The sequence below is a fragment of the Anarrhichthys ocellatus genome, unplaced genomic scaffold (assembly GCF_004355925.1).
Source record: "Anarrhichthys ocellatus isolate YVR2014 unplaced genomic scaffold, GSC_Weel_1.0 scaffold5, whole genome shotgun sequence".
NCBI lineage: Eukaryota > Metazoa > Chordata > Actinopteri > Perciformes > Anarhichadidae > Anarrhichthys > Anarrhichthys ocellatus.
This window is the reverse complement of record NW_022280035.1, coordinates 13115512-13134298: the sequence shown is the minus strand read 5'-3', so window position 1 is coordinate 13134298 and position 18787 is coordinate 13115512. Positions and strand designations below refer to the sequence as shown.

Genomic DNA, 18787 nt, shown 5'->3' with positions numbered 1-18787 from the left:
AAATATAGATATATATAAACTATATGTATTGGGCTTAAAGACATGAAGTAGATAAATATCTGCAGGACAGAAGATTTGCAGTACACACCTTCCTCTTCCTCCTCATCCTCCTCCAACTCTTCTTCATCAGGTGTCTCAGCGACCAGAGAAATAGTCTCCACCTGTTTCTGAAGTTCCTGCAATTTGCTCTCGTACACCTGGACACCAACACACAGGGACGAAGGAAGAGAACATGGACAATTCTCCATCAGCCGCAACAACCGGTGAACTTAGCTAGCCAAAATACACACTATTATGTGAGAATAACTGAATAGTCTTCACTTTGACAGTCAATACTACCAGTTTTATTTATACATTAAAGAAGGGTACTGAACCCTTTGGTTACTGGTCCAAATGACACATGGATATATACACATGCAGCTGGATGTATAAACAAAGAGACATGAAGATGGGTTCAAAATTTCCTAAATACGTGTAATAATATACATAAAACATAACTAAAAATCTGAAAAAAAATGTAATTGTTTTGGTCAAAAAAGGCAAACTATTACAAGAAACTATTGTAATTTCTACTTTCAACAAAAATGAATTGGGTAGCCCAATTCTTGAGCCAATGCAATGAATGAAAAACTTTCACCTTTTGAAAACACTTTCTTCTAAAATTTGTATAAAAGGTTCTGGAAATATAACTTAATGACACAATGAAATATGTTGGAAAAAGCTGGAATGGATGGAAGAGGATAGGTGCTGCTGGTAGAGGCCGAGTCAACTGTAATCCAATGAGGGGCGCCATCATCATCAGAGCAGGACAGGCTGTGGTCCCGGTGACCTCATCCCGTTTGTTCAGTGTCTTCTGGGAAGACAATGCAGCCTTTTCATTTGTCATTAACCTCCTCCCTGCTGAAATCCTGCCAACAAGCTGAAAGCTGAATTCTCTCCATTTAAAAACAATTGGAAATCCAGGAAGCAATTTTTTACTGAATGTACTACTGTAACAGTGTGTACCATAATGCACCATGTGAATGAAGCAGTTTCAAAACCTAAAAATTCAAATTCACAAACAAGTTGAAGGATGGCAAAGGTTAATTGCAATGCCTAAAATCTTGATAATGGAATGAAGCAAATGCCAACTAATCCAACTTTCATCACCATCCCATGTTGCAGGTATAAGTGTGACATTGTCATGATGCAGTATTAAATAACAGTAATAAGAAATGGCTAATAAGGCTTTTTGCATATGGGTACAAATCTGTAGATGGATAGCTTTAAATTGAATGTTTTAGAAATCACAATTTAAAACTGTAGCTATATTAATTTTAGTGCTGGGCAAGTTAACTCGTTAATTTTGAGTCAACGCATTCATTAATTAACGCCGACAATTATTTTATCGCGTGTTAACGCATTCTTTTAATTTATTATAATTATTTTGTTAATTGAAAGACAAGAGACAATACATATACATAACAACAAGAGGATGACAAGAACAGTGGGATAAAAGCCAGCAAACATCCTATAGTCAGTAATTGTAGTGCACCTATATGCTGAAATTCAAGGTAAACGCAATTTAAACGGCACAGATCGGGAGCGAGCGAAGGACTTTGAAAGTTAGTGGAAAGATTAACATGAGACAACATCCGGTTTCTTCAGACGAACATCCGGTTTTCAGAATAAGATGCCAACAAAGTATGAATTACATTCACATTAAGTATAAAACATGCTACCTGCATCTCGTGAACCAAATGTTATTGCCCTTTTGTTCATATAGCAGTACTTTAAAAATAAAAGTGCGCAATACACTACTTTTGAATTCATTATTGAACTTTGCCATAACAATGCGATTAATCGCAAAAAATCCATGCGATTAAATATTTTAATCGTTGCCCAGCACTAATTAATTTACACTTATATTAAGGACACTCCTGTGTAGTGCTCACATACAGAGATCTGATTCTGTCCCTAAACTGGTTATTTGGCAGTGAAAAACAGATACCAACCATATGTAACAAATAGGTGTACTTGGAGCAGGTCATTTTATTTCAGTCATATTTTGAAAATCCTACACAGGGATTCAGTATATCCTTGTCTTGTTCACCTATGCACTGTATGTTTGCACAAAGTGCTTGATTAAGGAGTAACACAACTTGGTACACAGCCACAATGAGGCACTTGATATTGCAGGTTCAAAAAAAAAAAAACCAGATGTACAACACTCAGACATTCTGAGTTGCGCCCTAACACAGACATATATGTATATTTCATGAGAACAGTACACTGTACACTGTCCATTTGATGTTGTATACTTTCCAGCTTACCTGGTCGCCACCAGCACCAGTGCATACTTTAAATAACATTCTTTAATGGAGCATTTATGAGGGATGAAGAAATGTAGGCTATCGCATGCAAAGATAGTCAAAGACATGAGGCGTAAGATGGAGAACTGGACTTGCATATGTCATTATATCATTTGGTTTTTGTTACAGCATAGTACGGCAGAATATATACTGTCAAAAGTATTAGTATAAAACACAGAAACACAGAAAAAGCTGAACATTTGTACAGTCCGCAATAGTCTTTCATGCTGCCAAGTGCCACTGTTCCTCTAGAAGGATTTAAAGGCCATCTGGAACATTAATGGGTTATTTTAAAGCTATAAAATGCATAAAGGAAAAGACAGATTGACAGGCAGACTTGCTGCTAATTCAAATACGCATCAGCTATAGCATAGAAGCAAACAACTGATTTCATAGACCATCATTCCGATAGATCCATCAGGGTTTCTTGAGTATGTGGCATTTGATGCAGCAAAAACAAGGCAGCCTTAAAAAAAATCTAAAATGGATAGTTTTCTCAAACAACATTATGCAAACGCTTCAAGTCTCTGTCCTCCCTCCAACATTTTTTAAGGCGCATCTGATGGAGCCATGACAACACTCTGTAGGGCATCCAATCGTAACACGGAGAACTCTGTGCTTTACTCAGTGAAGACCGCATGACACGGGAATCAGAGATCAGTTTGTAGTGTGTGGTTTATACAGCAAGACAGAAAATGATTTTCGTTGTTCTATCATTTCTGCATAGTGGTTCTTACATTTGATAGTGTATTTAGTCAACTCCAGGATTCTGAGAGAGGATAGCATTATTAATTAACTTAAAAAAAAAATTAAAATTAGTGTCTTCACTAACTAATTATCAATGACTTGAGGAAGTGCAAAGTACTGAAATACAATTATGTGACAGTTATATATTTGAAATGAAAAAATAAATAAAAAGCAATAAAGTGGCCTACTAAGAATTTGAATAAATGTTATTACTAAAAAGTTTATTTGGTTAAGCAAGTTATGAAGGTTGCCAGTTTCGCACGAGTGTTTAATTAAAAAGAGGGGAAAGGAATTATTGAATTTTAAATGCACAACAGGATTAATGTAGTTACCACTTTCTTTAAACCACTATTTCAGTCTATTAAAAAAGGCAGTCATGTAATTGACTAGTGCATCAACTTATTCCATAATCAATTTCAAAATGTCAAACATACTGGCGTTTTGATTCCAGATCTAGGCCAATAGTGATTGATAAAAGAACATGTTTTAAGAGGTACAACACAAAATGTATAACTGCAAAGAAAACAGATTCAGTTTCATGTTAAATAGAAAGAAAGAAAGACAGACATAGGGTCTAGGTTCCTAATTTGGGCAAAAATATCAACAAAAGTCTTGATGAAAATAAGCACTTTAGTGTGTTTGTACTGTAGTGGCTAAAGCATTCATGACAAATCAAGACGAAAATGACAAAGATGTAAACTCAGAAATTTAACCATGAAGATAATTTTGGCAAATAAAAGCATGATTGATGAATTGTCACACATGCTGAAAAATGAGCAGAGTGGGCATGACGTGTCTCTTCAGAACAAAACAACCCACCCCCCCAAAAAGTCCCTTTATTATCTGTTGGCTTCAATTCCTTGCGACAGCTCTCCCAATGCTAATGATGACAGCGCACACAATGTAGCAAAAACTGATAAAATGGCATATATTATAATAATGATAAAATGTCTTCTTATAATACATACAATACTTTTGGATCAACCAATAACCCACTGATCAAGTGCAAAAGTCACAATCGGATTGAGCTGTTTGAGTCACATGATTCTGAGCTGTTGTGATCTGTAATGAGTTTGCCTACCAAAAGTGTATCAAACTAGTTCCTGTTTCCACAAGTTCCCACTCAGACTGCCGTCTCTCTGCTGGCTTTTAGATTGGGAGCAGACATTTGCCTGCGCATTCGCGGAGGTGCCTGAAAGCTGATTGGATAGTTAGCGTGGTCAGTGTGATGGTACTGCTGGTAGCCATTGAATCTGCCATCTGTATACACCATGCTATCATGATGGAAAGGCTGATGGTGATGGTGTTGCTGGGGATGTGCTGGCTGGCTCTGGTGGTGGCGGGGCTGGTAGAAAGCTTGCGTGTGCCTCCTGTTGCTTTCAGACTGCTGCAGTGACTCCATGGAGCCAGAGGGCCGCTGGCGGTGATTAAAAGAGTTGCTGCGGCTTCGTTCATGGGGCTGCTGGTTCTGGTTGTTCCTATAGTGGTGTCTGTGACCCTGGCTTAAACCTTGCTCCAAGTCTTTGCTCCTGTACTGGACTGATGGGCTTGGCAATGGGGGAGTGACTTGGATCAGTGAAGCAGCCATCATTTCTCTAGACTGCAGTCCATCTCCAGCCTGGCTTTCTCCCTCTTCTTCCTCTACAGCTTCTTTGGGCACCTTTAGCTCAACGACCTGCTGATCTGTTATTATGATATGAGTACCAGGGCTCCATGAATTGCGGTGCTGAGGGTTGCTTTTGAAGGGGAAGCGTAGCTTGCGATCTTCTGGGGGTATAAAGCGGTGTGGTCCAGTTTGCCGGCGGAGCTGCTTGGAGATCTCTTGTTGCTGAAGGTTCTTGAGGCGCAACTGCTCTTGACGCATCCAGCGTATGTGGCCTCGCTTTAGGGTTGAGTCATCGCCTGTACTTTGGCCTATTTGTGCATTGACATCATCTCCATCAGGCTTTTCAGGCATAGGAGGTTTTGCTTCTCGAGGGCCTGGAGTTGTGGCAGCATAAGTGGAAGTGCCTACATGAGGCTTTTCTTGGATCTCCGGGGTGATGAGCGGAAGGACCTTTTCCATTTTGACCATCTTGTTCCTGAGAGCACGGATCTCCTCGTCTTTCATATTGTTTTGTTTCTTCACCTCGTGCAAGATGTCCTCAAGTTTATCAATGTGCACCTTCAGGTCATCCATAACAACCACTCCTGGTCGAGCCCCATTGGTAATGACATCCTCAATGCGCTCATCACCAACGCCTACAGTGTCCCAAACATCCCGAGCCACTGCCCTCCACGAGTCCCGCTCGTTGGGGTCCTTCTTGCTATAGCTAGCGCAAAGCTCCTTCATCTTCACGATGGCCAGTGCCTCAATTTCCTGCCGTGTTTGGCGGAAGTCATTGAGCGCTACTTCATAACAAATTTCTTTGACAGCCTGGATTTTGAGGTCGGAGATGGTCACCCACTTGGAGTCCTTGGTGATGCGACGCCGCTGAGGGACCTGGTACATTTTAACTTGCTCTCTTATCTTCCCACTGCTGGGTAATCCACACTTTCTCACTATGGTTTGTAGCTTGCTGGGTGGCAGCTTTTCCCTCAAGGAAGTGATCAGTCTCCAGCTCTCTTCACAAGACCTCTTATCTGAGTCATCCCCACTATCAGAGTCTCCATCCTTGAGAAAACAACACAGGAAACAAACCAAAGGGTTCCCAAAAAAAAAGGAGAAATTAAAATGGGAAATCAAAGAGAAGATGAAAGGATTTTTTTTTCTTTTTTAAAAGAATGAAAAAAGTTATGAATATGCAACATGGGAACTTCAACTATGAGGAAAGTTGAGGTTGTATCAGAACATAAAACATCAGCTTGGACAGAATTTAGGTTCAGAATTTAAAGGATTATGGGATATTTACCAAAAATGACTATTGCACTGTCATAATGTCTAATTTATGTGCATACATCATAAGATGTATGGCAACGTGCAGAATCCATCCATCCAGAATTATGCTCAAAATAAAGATAGTAAAATAAAATCCAACAAACAGTGGCTTTCATTGACTTTCTTGCTTGTCATTTTTTTCATCGTCATGTTTTTTCTAGTGAAATTGTGATATGGATACGAATAAATGAATTAAAACATTCCTTGTTGTCAAAAGTAGGCTTTCTACATCTCAGAAATAGGGACTTCAACAATATTGTTCCCAATGTTGCACATTTATATAGATAAAGTAAAGCATGTCTAGAATGATTAGAAAAGAAATATTAATACAGGATAGTTGCTGATTGGAGCACTTCGTATTGTTTTGTAATATTCCTCTTCTTAATTGAAAATTTTGTGATTTGAAAGCTGGATTCCAAACATGCTACAGTGGCATGCATGTAGATGCATTTTGGAACTTTCTCTCTTTAGTCCAGAAGGTTTCAGTGGCTGTAGTATTAGCAGTGAGTTAGAAGTGTGTTCTTGCAGTTGATCAGAAAGCCAGTAGAGAGAGAGAGAGAGAGAGAGGCAGGAGTGAGGGTAAGTGTTAATCCACTACAAGAAAGGTGTTAGTTGGAAAAAGAATGCAGTTTCTCATTTTTGTAGACAAAGTACATTACAGATCACAACCACGTGGTACAGATAGTCAGGTCTCGTGTATGATACTGTATCTATGGCTAGAATTGGACATATTATGTTGCTGGGAGTCTGAACCCCTAATGCCTCTAACTCTGCACATAAAACCAGCAGAGCATGGAAGAGGTCAGAGATTCAATGATTCAACTTTAAGCAGTGATAACGCTGTTGTTGAGTCGTGCTCTCAGTGTTCTACACAGACACCGCAAAGGCTAGCAAATGAGGTAGCCAAAGAAGTCAATGAGAAACCACATTGTCACTATCTGTCAAAGAACTACAGCAGGAATTGTTGTTATCACAATGCATTGTACATGTCAGCAACTGCATTGAAGAGATGAAACTCAGGATAAAAACAGAGCAAGAAAACTAGAGTAGAAATGTAATCCAAGCAAATCAACAGCCACTTCAAAGCTGACCAGCAAACACTGCAACTTATTTCAGAACCAGTACTGAATGAGTTAAGAAAACATGCTATTAACATGAACCATGCAAAAGCAGCACGACTTTATATAAAACAAGGCAATGTGTTTCAAAGTGTTACTGAACAATATTCAATCAATTTAAAATCACTTTGGATCTTGGTATCAAATCAACTTTAGCTGTAAATTGCTGTTTTGCAAGATTCAGGTAAACTACAGAAGAAAAGTGAATACAGGGATTTGGAAAGGGGAAAAGCTTTACAATCTAATTCTCAATTAATCAAATTGCTACAGAAAAATCAGTTAAACCCAAGAGGAAGGCAAGTAAAAGCTCATTTGTCTCAAACCAGAAAACCTTCCATGCAAGAAGAACAGACATGCGCTAGGAAAAGTGTGATTCTCACACACACACACACACACACACACACACACACACACACACACACACCTCAAAAGTGTGAGAGCTCAGAGTGAGAATTAGTACTAGTCAGACTCAAATGGACCGAGTGAAACTAATATCCAAAAACTAGCTTTCCAATTGTACTTAACCATATAAGAACCATGCTTTAACTTTGAATTCCACTCATGACATTTCAATCAAAGTCACACATAAAATATAACAAATTAGCTGAATCACTCAAGAAGCTGCTTTTAATTATAGCTTAACAAAAGGCATGAAATGAAGTACGGCTTAATATCTATTAAACCCACTCTGCAGTTTACTTCTAACTTGTCTACAACGTCTAACATGTTGATTACACAAAACAATTCATAAAAATCAAAAAGTGGGTTTGATTAATATCCAGCTTATTTGGACTCACCAGTCGCTGTTGCTCCAGAAGTTGGTCTGCTTCCTCCTTCTCCTTCTTGTACAAGATTTCCATCTCAGTGAGCCTACATAATAAATGAGCAAAATGTATTGTGAAATACATTCCACAATTCGTGATGTACTGTGCAATCCATAAACAAATCAGTCACTATTAGAAGTTCGTTTGAATACAGCAAACGGGATGGATTGCGTACCTTTTCTCCATCTCCTGCTTCATGTCGATGCCCTGCTTCTCCAGAAGCTCTCTCTGCGCAAAGGTCCAATCCACCGGCTCTATGGGGGTTTCAGCAGTTGGCGTTTTCTCTCTTTCAGCTCGGGCCTGTTCTGGATGGTTGAACCGGAACACGTGGTTCTTTCCCATAATGATGCGGTTACCTGAAAGACGATGGGTTAGAAATAAGCATGGAGAGCATGAAATTACCAAAGACATTGTCCCTTCTGTGCCGATAGAACAGTGTAAATGTCAGAGATCCAACTTTTCTTTTCATTATGCTTTTTGTATTTAAGCTAGAGCATCACAAGCGGTGTCAAGAGCCACATTGTACAACTATGATTTATGAAGCCCCAGGAAAACACCATTACATGCCTTCAATTATCTGTAGTTATTAGGAAATCAGTCATCTCATGACGGCCTTCAGAGATAATACAAGTATCAACTTTATTTGCAAATACGAGATGCACACCTGAACGAAGCTGGATGGAATCCTCAACACGTTTGCCGTTGACGTAGGTTTCTGATCCCTCGCAGGGCACCAGCATGACGACAACTTCACCAAAAACACATCAACCAAATCATCAGTGACACATTCTGAGTCTCAGAAGCTCATCAACATTCATTTTCAAATGGTAAAGGATAAATATTTAATGCAGAGTTTGAAGCGATTGCTGACATTTAGGGCATTATGTTTCCATTAGTGTATATTTATGCAGCAATGTCATCTATTGTCACATTCACAAAGCCTGGGGTTGCTTTTCATTTTTTCTTTGCAGGTAATTAGGAGTTACATGTATTTTTCTTTAAATCAGAGCAGGAAAGGTTCTACCAACTATGCTATCAACGCTGCTTAATTCAAAACAATCCAGATACTCAATACACATAAGCCAAGGCAAACTCATAATTTGGGTGCCTCACCATTTCCATTGGCATTCCTCTCGCTGCGGAAGATGCAGTGCTCTTCCTTGATGTGAGCACCACTTAAAACAATGTCCTGTCGTCTCTCAGCATCAGCCTGACCCACCCTGAAATAGTCAGAGGCCATTTTGAGAGAGTGAACACTGCCCTCTCGTTGTATTGGTGGCCATTTTGTCAAAAAGTCAGAGGCAGACGTTAAATGGAACCTTTAAAACCATACTTTTGGAAGACACCACTTCTAAAGCACTATACATTCCTTCGTCTGTGATTCTGTCATCTATTATTGTTTCTCAGAGGCGCGATTGTAACAAAACACTCAACATGAATATTCTACAGAGGGGGCCAAAAGGAAAGTAACTTTAGACAGCAAAACCTTTTGTGCTTTAAAGCCAGTTTGCCCTGATTCTGAATTTCATTTTCCCTCTTTTGATGTTAAGCAAGAACAACTTTCAGAGTAGTAGTTCAGATACTAGTGAGATACTGTATGGAAGAAATTCAAAAACCTTTCTATATCCTCTGCAGCATTTCAGTGTCGTCATTCAGGTTTTGGTTACCTTGTAATTCCGTCTTTGATGTAGTAGAGCAGACACTCTGACATGAGAGGATCCTCATTCAGGTTCACCAGGTGGGGAGTCTACAGATGAAACATAAGAGGTAGACAGTTTACCGCAAAAGCACTTCTAGGATTTCTACTTTAATCAATATCCAGCAGTGCCGGAAATACATCCCAATACTAGAACTTTTAATCAAGTGGGCAATGGGCATAGTATAAAATCAAACACTGATGATGATTAGTGATACATGAACATGGATAGAAATAGTTTCATTGACACAGCACTAAAACCTCTAGAGTCTGATACATCACAGCATCGCTACAACTAATGCTAGCAGCTACTCCGTCACGCCACCAACCTTTTTTGGGGAAAACACCCCATTAAAGTCAGCATATAGATCGCAAGGCTTCTCAACAAAATGCTAACCCATTGAGCGGCAGTGAGTGAAAGGAGAAAAAAAAAGAATGAATGGAGGACAACTGGATGTGAAGGAGAAAAACCTAAAAAAAAACATCAATTAGCAGCAGAGGAGGGAGATCTAAACATGCCTAAAAGGGATTAATTTCAAAGAGGGGAATCACAGCTGATCTAGTGACAGCTAGTTCCAAACAGTCTGTGACAGAGATTTGTTATCTTTTCATCCCTATCGTGCCTCTTCTCAGAAGCCTGTACCAACACATCTACTGGCCTCCATGTTGCTGCCACGCGGCACTTTGTCTACTGTGTAGAGGAAAGGAGAGTGAGGGGAATGCACCGACCGCTAAAGGAAACGCTTGAATAATCTCCTTAGAGCCAAGTGTAATATTCAAAGACAAGCCTTGATTTAAGTAGTCTGTGTACAATTGAATTTATAGAATGTAAATATGAACTCCTTATTTTAAAAAGTTACATTATCGGAGAATTTTCTTAAAAAAAAACCCAATGTGAAGACTCGTACAAAATAATCCTTCTCAATCATCACTTATGACCACTAGAAGTGTGTGGTGGTGTCTGTATCTAGAGAGACCCTGCCCTTGCCTGTATTTCTTCTTATTTTGTTGTGTTCGGGACATTTCTGGGCATCGGCAAAGACCCTTTTGGCCCCATGTGGGGTTGTAGCCCCCAGTTAATAACAGTGTGCACGGTGTGCAGCCCGTTGAAGTCATCAAATACTGCTGCTTTGTCACGCCTCCCTGAGTCTGATACCGGCCCACTTTAGCTCTGTCAGATACAATTTGTCCGTATCTGATGGATGAAAACGTTGGTTACTTTGCTTGGTGTTTTAATGTGCTCCAGTGATCCCCCTGCTCCTCTCTTTCAACACACACATATAGAACATGATGAAGCATGTCCTTCGGCAGGATTCATTCAAAATCTGGCAACGCGGCAACTTCCCGCAGGGTTGTGCGAAGGTATGGGTGTGTTTATCTGTGCTGTATTTCTCAGATTATAGTTAAACATGGAGGGGGAGAATTAACTGTAGTTGCTCCGCACAGTATTTAAACAAAATGCAGATCTGTGCAACTGGTGCGGTGATCATGGGGGAAACTCTGACCATGGAAATAAGCACACTTATGATGTTAGAACCACTACTTAATCTAGTGCAGGAAAGGCACTTTGTTTTCTAATTCAATTTAACAAACCTTCTTGGTTGGAAAACAATCGAGCTGTTCATCAAATGGGCTTGCATGGCTAAGCTGAGTATGTGAAAGAAGCAAATAACAGAGTGGAAAGACAGACAGAATGATGAGATGAGCAGACGAGAGAAACCAGTGACGGTAGAGGGAGGGTGCTCATGGAAAAATACAACGTAGGAAACAGAAGTGAGATAGAAGGCTGTGCATCACCCATGGGAAATTTGACACAGCCGTTCTCCATCAACGTCTGTGCTTGTGTCTCATGTCTTTTCTACCTTTTTGGGAGAGAAGACCCCCAAAGTGCCTCCATCTTCACGGATTGCCACACCCATCTCCGCAAGCAAGGCCTCCCTGTAGTGAAGGAAACACATTTGTCGGCTCGAAAATGATACTCAATAAAGACCACATGATGCACGTAATCTCTTACAAAGACTTTCTTTGTAAAGAGGATGAAACGTGATGGTGTGCAACATTACAGTAAGTGATCTGTGGAATGGCAACGGGCAGAGAATGGCACCAGTGAGATTCAATGCACAGACATGGTTGATGTCTACAGCCACAGATGAGTGGAAAAAGGGGAAGAAAAGGGTGTTTGTGCAGCAGAGTGTGACAACAGAGAAGGGAAATAGACAGATTGAGTGCAGAGGAAATGAGACAGATAGGTGAAAGAAGTGAGACAGATAGCACAGTGGGGTGAAAAGACAGAGACGGAGCTATGGGGGGGGGGGGGGGGGGGGTTGTCTAGCACTGACAGGACACAGACAAATTGAAAGAGGGGTGGAGGCACACATCTCCCTGCTTGAGAGATAGAGGTGGGAGAGCCAGTACAGACCTCTCCATGCGGATTGCCTCCGTCTTTCGCAGTTTCTCTTCCCAGGTTTCATTGAGCTCGGCAATGATCTTTTCCGATTCCTGAACACAAGAGGCAAAGTATGAGGAGTCTGGTTTTAAAGAGATTACATCTGTTATACTAGCGACAAATGTGCGTTCTTGGTTACATTGTCTTTCATTAAAGAAAGTTTTGAGTCAGGCATAAAACAGAGAGGGGCAAGATAACATACTGCTGTGATATTATGGAAACTATACCATGACTTTATGAGTTTACCTCTGATAATGTTGCTTTAAGCTCAAGTAAAAATCCCATACAGCTGCTACGCTTGTTGTTCACAGTTGGTGCTGTTCTTCTGGGTATTGAGAATATTTATGACATGTGCTACTGTAAAGGTTTAATAATGCAGTATATACTCATCTTAGTTTAAGTTCATACTGAATTGTTACTTTGGGCAATACGGACACTGATGTCAACTTTCATAGCTGCATACACCTTTAAGGATCAAAGAAGGGGAATACTATGTGCCTCACTAAAGCGCAAAGCCAATAAGGTCGGATCTATTTTTGGTCGAATTTCATCCTCATCTGCGTTGGTGCTCGACGTCACTGGATGACAGACGCGACTGGGCACCGTGGTTGCCATGGAAACTGCAGCTCCTCATGGCTGGTTGTTGCAATGCTTGCGCTCCCTCATCAACAGAGTGAGAGGTCTACTGTGGTCAACTGCGAGCGTGAGAGAAGCAACGCTCGGTGGCCACACGAGGACCGATAGCCTTTACTCCAAACACGCTCTGCCCATGTGTGGGCTAAAATTAAACCACAGCAGGCTTGACATTAACGCATGGACTTCTAATTTACTGAACAAATGTTACAGTGTGAGGCTTTTATTGTAAGTTGGTATGAAGTTCACCAATCTATTCACAGATATTTACTATAGCATACAACTCTAAATACTACAGCCCTAACTCTAGTGAGTCATCTTTTCAAATATTTAATAAAAGTGGGATTTTCTTATGCAATGTGGCAATAATTGATATAAGAATTGTTAATCAAAATATATTATCATTGTAATATCCAAAAACAAGGGAAGCTTCTCCTGTGCCACATACTTGTGGTAATAGGCAGTGAAGGGAACAAATTGTTGACAGATACAAAAACAAAATTAAACAATAATTGTTTTATAATAATCAACAACTACAAATGTGTTTTCCATGTTTGGTGTTGTGAAGATTGAGATATTGATATATGCAGATATTATGGAAGTTCTCCTTTCAGCCCATTGCCTTGCATAAACATTTACAAGCCAGCCTGTTGCCCCACACAGCACAACATGGAGCAGCGTTTAGCTCTACTGAGGACAAAAAACTAAGAGTTGAAAGTAGCCTTAGCAGGGTGGGAGATAGCGGTGGACATAAGTGTGATTTGACTGCTGCAGTGTACACAGGCCAGCTTTACCTTGAGTCTTTCGATAGCCTCCTCTCCTCCAGGGGTGGACATGATGCGCTCCTGGATACTGGTGACCGACTGAAGGCCCCCCTGGTTACACAGCGAGCCAGAGGAGGGTGAGGCTGTCAGGGAACCAATAGGGGCTGTGGAGAAATGGCCAGGGCGTTGGTTCTCTGAGGCTATCAAGTATCTATGCTTATTGTTCTGAATGTCTTTGAGGTCTGAGCCAACAGCAGGAGAGAAAGAGAGAGAAAGAAAAGCACAACACAGAGAGAGGTGGGATATGTCCAGGACAGGGGAATAATGGGATATGGGGAATAAAACACAAAAAAGGGAGGATCCAAATAAGAGGAGATCGAGGAGAGAAAAAGATGGGGAAAGAGAAGACAAAGGGAAGGGAAGACCAATGTAAGACACACGTTTTACGTCAAAGGGTTAAGACAACGAGAAGCAGTTTTCATCCAGGTGGTTTTCATCATACAGTCTGCTTGCACCAACTCTTCAACGCCCAGAGCAAATACTTTCAACTCCAGCTTGTATTTTATTAGAAAGTTTCAGAATTACAGTGCACAGCAATTAACTCCGAGCACTTAATTTCTAGTGTGTACAATTTTGAGGAATAGGATGATGCCACTTTGTTGGCTTTGTTTTGAATGAGAACACACTTAATGAAAACTGCCATCAGTGTATCAACTACAGGATGGGAGACTGTAAGAGGATCTAGAGAGAGGACAGATGAGAGTCACTGACACATGCCAGTAAGTTCAGCCTGCAGTTGAGTAGTTTGAGTCAGCGTGCACTCACACATCCACCATAGCGGAGCCACAGCAGCCCCACTAAAGGTCACTCAGTTCATGTCAACATACTGGCCTCGAGGACCTCTGTGGTACCACAGACTGTGCTTTCTAAGAACTACAAAACAAAAAAAACAGATGGCCACTAAAAGTTGAGTTTAAATGATTTGGGAGGTGCTGACATTTGTGTCCAGCTGACACTGGCAAAAGAGGCTTTTCATATTCAAGAAAAATAGGGAAGGCGTACTGAGCTACTCAACTAGCATGTAGCCCGTAGTGGGATAACAGTAACAAAATGTTTTACGTAATGTGCAGGATAAACGCATACAAGTGCTTTTGGTCAGGAACTCGGGTAAAAACATTTGCGCAGATTATCAGCGCAAATGGGAAAGTAGGAGTTATCAGGGATTTCTGAGAATACAGCACGCTAGCAAACTAACTATTACTAATAAAAAGTACCGTAACACATCAAGCTAGTCTACTCTGTATACATACAGTACCACTCTGGTGCGGCTACATAGAAATTAAAAATCATGCACCTTTCCATCTGTAGCTCTGAGCCTCAGTTTGAGAACTGAGAAGTGCCATAAAGATTTGAGCACTGTCACCTGCAGCGGATGGTTAGTAAGCAGAAAGCAAGAAAGCAGAAATACCACCGTCAACAAAAGGAGCATGAGAAAGTGAATCAAGGACAGATATGGTAATAAAATGGTGCGGGTGCCTTGGGGGTGGGGAAGACAGACGAGCTATTCTAAAAGTAATGTTTCTAAAAAGGGATATTCCAAAAGTAACTTGTGATACAGTTGGATTGGAGCCTGTGAATAGCTGCCTCACCCCCATCATTGAAGCACAACACATGCTAAGCTAGTGGCATGCTAGCCCACGCCAGATCAGCACATCTACAGAAGCCTGGCATTTCTGAGTCTGCTTCTATCCGCCTTTGCTTTTCTTAGCATTTACATGCAAAGCTGGTAGCAGATTAAATATGCAGTTAATGGGGGTATAAGCAATGGTAGCTATTATTAATAGGGCAAATTGTGATAGACAATTCATGACTACCACACATATACACACATTTGATTCCACTTCCTGGGCAATCATCTCCCATAGGATCAACTGAGAGGAAGCAGGAAAAGATGAGAAGGGTCAGAGGTCAGCACGAGTAGAACGGGAGGAAAAGGTTACAGACATTTCTTAGTGAGCTGAATGAGAAGAACCATAACAAGGAGGAGAAGAAATGGCATGTAATGACTCGTTAAGTGCCATGTCATTAGGCATCATCCAAGCAGACGAGTCATTATGTAGTTCAGATATTAGACGTTATTTATGGGTGCAATAGCTCTCTAATTTACTTCGCTGTTAGCCATTACTGTTGAGTACAGTGTGATTGTTTAATGCAGCTTTTAACTGTCATTTGTGTTGCCAGTCACAATCAGCCAAATATGAATATTTATATTTTCATTAAATCATTTGAAATTGTACAGTATGCAACCTTAAATATTCTAAGAATGTAGTGTTCTATAGTGCATATTATACATTCTATAAAATCTACATTATACTCAGCAAGGAGGCATAATAAACCAGTATAGCATCATGGTTTTTAAAGTTCTTAAAAGTCATTTTAGTTATGTACTAGGCATGAATACAGGCACAGTGATAAAAACAAAGTTGGAGGATTGAAAGAAATGAGACAGTGAAGTACAAAGAACATGTTGCTAGCGTGTGGTAGACCCTGAGAGAGAAGGTAGAAGCTGCGTGGCTTCAGATATGGCCTGCTGTGATAGCATTAGACTCACTGTCTAGGATGTCTCCCAGACCCTGGGCACGGAGAAGCTCCTTCAGTCGAGCCACTTCATCCTTCAGGTCACGCACCAGCTTATTGTTGGGATCCTCATTGATGATAGCATTGCATTTGATGCTCTTAGCTCGGTCAGCATAGCTAAAAAAATTGTAATAGTGATAAATGTAATTATGGATTAAATGCAAAACAATTTAACAATTAACCGGAATTATTTTGCAAGTTATTATTATCATCTCGGTCCTGGATGGAAACCTTACCGGAGTGTGCTGAGAGTTTCATCATAGTTTATGTCTGCAGGACTGAGGGCAGCTACCATGGCTGTTCTAGAGTTTCCACCTGATATTAAAAGACCAGTAAAGAAGTTAATTATGCAACAATTTGTGTAAATGGCCTTTTTCTTACACACTGTGTGTAGACCAAAACAAGATAGATTGGTATTAGACATGATTTCCACTGCAGTGTGCAGCACGGAAGAAAACATTACTATAGGACAGATTAGTGCTGAAACAGTAATTCCACCAATACAAAACTTCAGTCTCATTAGACTAAACCGCAAAGTACTACTTGTGTCATGTGTGCTAAGATTGAAGATACACTGAACTAAAGGAGATGGAAGTGTTTGTCTAGTTAGGTTGAATTACAGTGCTGACAGTGTTCTTCTTAAATTGGCAGAGAGTAATGTACACTAGCTCCAGTCTCTCTCTCTTTTTTTTTTTTTTTTTTACCCCCACCTCATCTCACAGGATACAGATAGTTACATGTCTGCTGTCCAGGAATAAGGATCTTGCTACACAGGTTACAGTCATAAATTCCACCAGTAAAGGATATCTAGCATGTGATATTAATGTTCATACCGAGGTTCTCCCTCAGCAGCCATGTCAGAACAGAGTCTCTGTACGGGATGAAGTCCGTCTTCTTCTTCTTCTTGCTCTGCGGTAAACAAACATAACGTGAGCAGGGAGGAATAAAGATTTTTGTTTTAAAAATGAAAATTAGGGATGGCCATGAAGACAATATCATGATGCACCATGACAAACACCTCATATGTCATGGACAGGTCGGGTAAAATGGAGTAGAGGCCTGATTTGATTAGCTTCTGCTCTACTGCAAGGACAACGCCTAAAAGCACAGCACTTGATAAAACGCAAAATAAAATGGTGATGACGGAACACTATGCAACAGCTTCATCATTGCACATGGGGGGAAAAAGGTTGTCAAATCTGCCTCATGGGAGGAATGAAGAGGTTAGTGATTGAGCCGTCAAAGGGTTTACCTTGCTGGTACAGTTATCCTGTGTCTGCAAGCATTACAGGGACAAGAGAAGAGAAAAGAGAAAGGCATTACAGCATGCCAGACTACCAATTCCTTGAGAGGACAGGGTCAGGTTTTTGAGGGTAAGAGAAAAAGGCTGAAAAGGAGGAGAAGCAGTAAAACGACAGAAAAAAAAACAGAGAACACTCACCACTTCAGCCAAGGCAGAGATGACCTTTCCTAACGTGGTGAGAGATTTGTTGATGTTTGCTCCCTCCTGCAACCATAGATTTTTATTATTAGAAAGCCATGAAGGTAATGCTGATCAACTGTTTGCTAATGCCGTCTGTGATCATGGGAGTCTTACCTTTAGCCTGGTGCCTGTAGCTCCAGTGGAATCTGCTCGCTCACTCCCTGCCAAGTCTACCAGGCTAATTTTACTGACCTGAAGAGGGAGTAAATATAAAATACATTTTAGATGAATCAAGCTTATGAATAATTTACTTTAGAATTGTAACTGAGAGAGGATGAGAATATTCCTAAAAAAAATGACAGCACTGACTACCAAATACAAAGTTCATTATGTTTTGAAAAATGTTAAAATATATAGATATCTTTTGAAGTGTAAATCATTTTAAACTTGTGGATGCAGCGAGGCAGTAAAATCTGATAGCGTAGCTGAAGACAATAGGCATTGTGCTTAGAATAACACAGTGGCCTTTGTCTTAGTCAGAGGAAATGCCAAAAGTCGAATTCTAAAATGGAGGTCACCACCGACAAAGAGGACCACAGGAGACACTTAGCTGAAATCAAAAAAGGAGCAAACTTAATAAATGGGCTTGAAGTCCCAACAGCACGGGACCAGAGTCAGTTATAAACATGTTAGGTGTGAATAGTTAATGTCTGTCTTTCTGGTCTCGTCTGACCTTTTCCGTGGAGAGATCTGTTTCGCTGTCATGTTTCTTCTGTGTGAAGACGATGGTGAAAACAGCATGGGACCTACTGCTGGTCTCATTCATGTTGGTGGCGGCCACAGTTCTGCAGGTGAGCACATATGGTTATTGTTAAAAAAACAATACGGATGCAACGCATTTTTCTGAACAATTGAATCACTTTAAATGATTCAGTATTATTAATGCTAAAGTCATGGTCTTGGCTATTACAGGAGCTATCATCACTGGGTTTTACCCCTATTAGAGTGAGTCTCAAGGATTATGGACGTATGGCGGAGGTGGATACACCAAACACAACTACACAAGGCACAGCCAGAGGGACAGTCACAGGGGAGATACGGGCTTTTCACGCCATGTTCCAGAAATAAGCCCTCCGAGTGAGCACAGGACGATTAAGGCAGGGTTCACTCCTCCCCACAGGAGCCACACACACACACACACACACACACACACACACACACACACACACAC

General features: G+C 40.6%; 1 protein-coding gene across 15 annotated transcripts in view; it reads right to left on the bottom strand.

The window, feature by feature from the left end:
- Nucleotides 1–18787, bottom strand: part of kif1b (kinesin family member 1B) — a 56848-nt gene that overhangs the window by 19021 nt on the left and 19040 nt on the right. For 4 of the 15 annotated variants that reach the window (XM_031845798.1, XM_031845807.1, XM_031845799.1 and 1 more), the window contains exons 7-23: nucleotides 18290–18401; nucleotides 17731–17808; nucleotides 17575–17640; nucleotides 17386–17409; nucleotides 16967–17042; nucleotides 16370–16448; nucleotides 16108–16250; nucleotides 15386–15427; nucleotides 13527–13738; nucleotides 12073–12152; nucleotides 11516–11591; nucleotides 9625–9704; nucleotides 9071–9177; nucleotides 8622–8705; nucleotides 8133–8313; nucleotides 7931–8003; nucleotides 89–197 (exon numbers count right to left, since the gene is read on the bottom strand). In XM_031845798.1, coding sequence (XP_031701658.1) covers nucleotides 89–197; nucleotides 7931–8003; nucleotides 8133–8313; nucleotides 8622–8705; nucleotides 9071–9177; nucleotides 9625–9704; nucleotides 11516–11591; nucleotides 12073–12152; nucleotides 13527–13738; nucleotides 15386–15427; nucleotides 16108–16250; nucleotides 16370–16448; nucleotides 16967–17042; nucleotides 17386–17409; nucleotides 17575–17640; nucleotides 17731–17808; nucleotides 18290–18401 — 1622 coding nt within the window. Of the gene's footprint in view, nucleotides 1–88; nucleotides 198–2013; nucleotides 5752–7930; nucleotides 8004–8132; nucleotides 8314–8621; nucleotides 8706–9070; nucleotides 9178–9624; nucleotides 9705–11515; nucleotides 11592–12072; nucleotides 12153–13526; nucleotides 13739–15385; nucleotides 15428–16107; nucleotides 16251–16369; nucleotides 16449–16966; nucleotides 17043–17385; nucleotides 17410–17574; nucleotides 17641–17730; nucleotides 17809–18289; nucleotides 18402–18787 lie in introns of those variants that run through there. The other 11 variants (XM_031845801.1, XM_031845802.1, XM_031845806.1 and 8 more) reach the window with 9 other exon arrangements.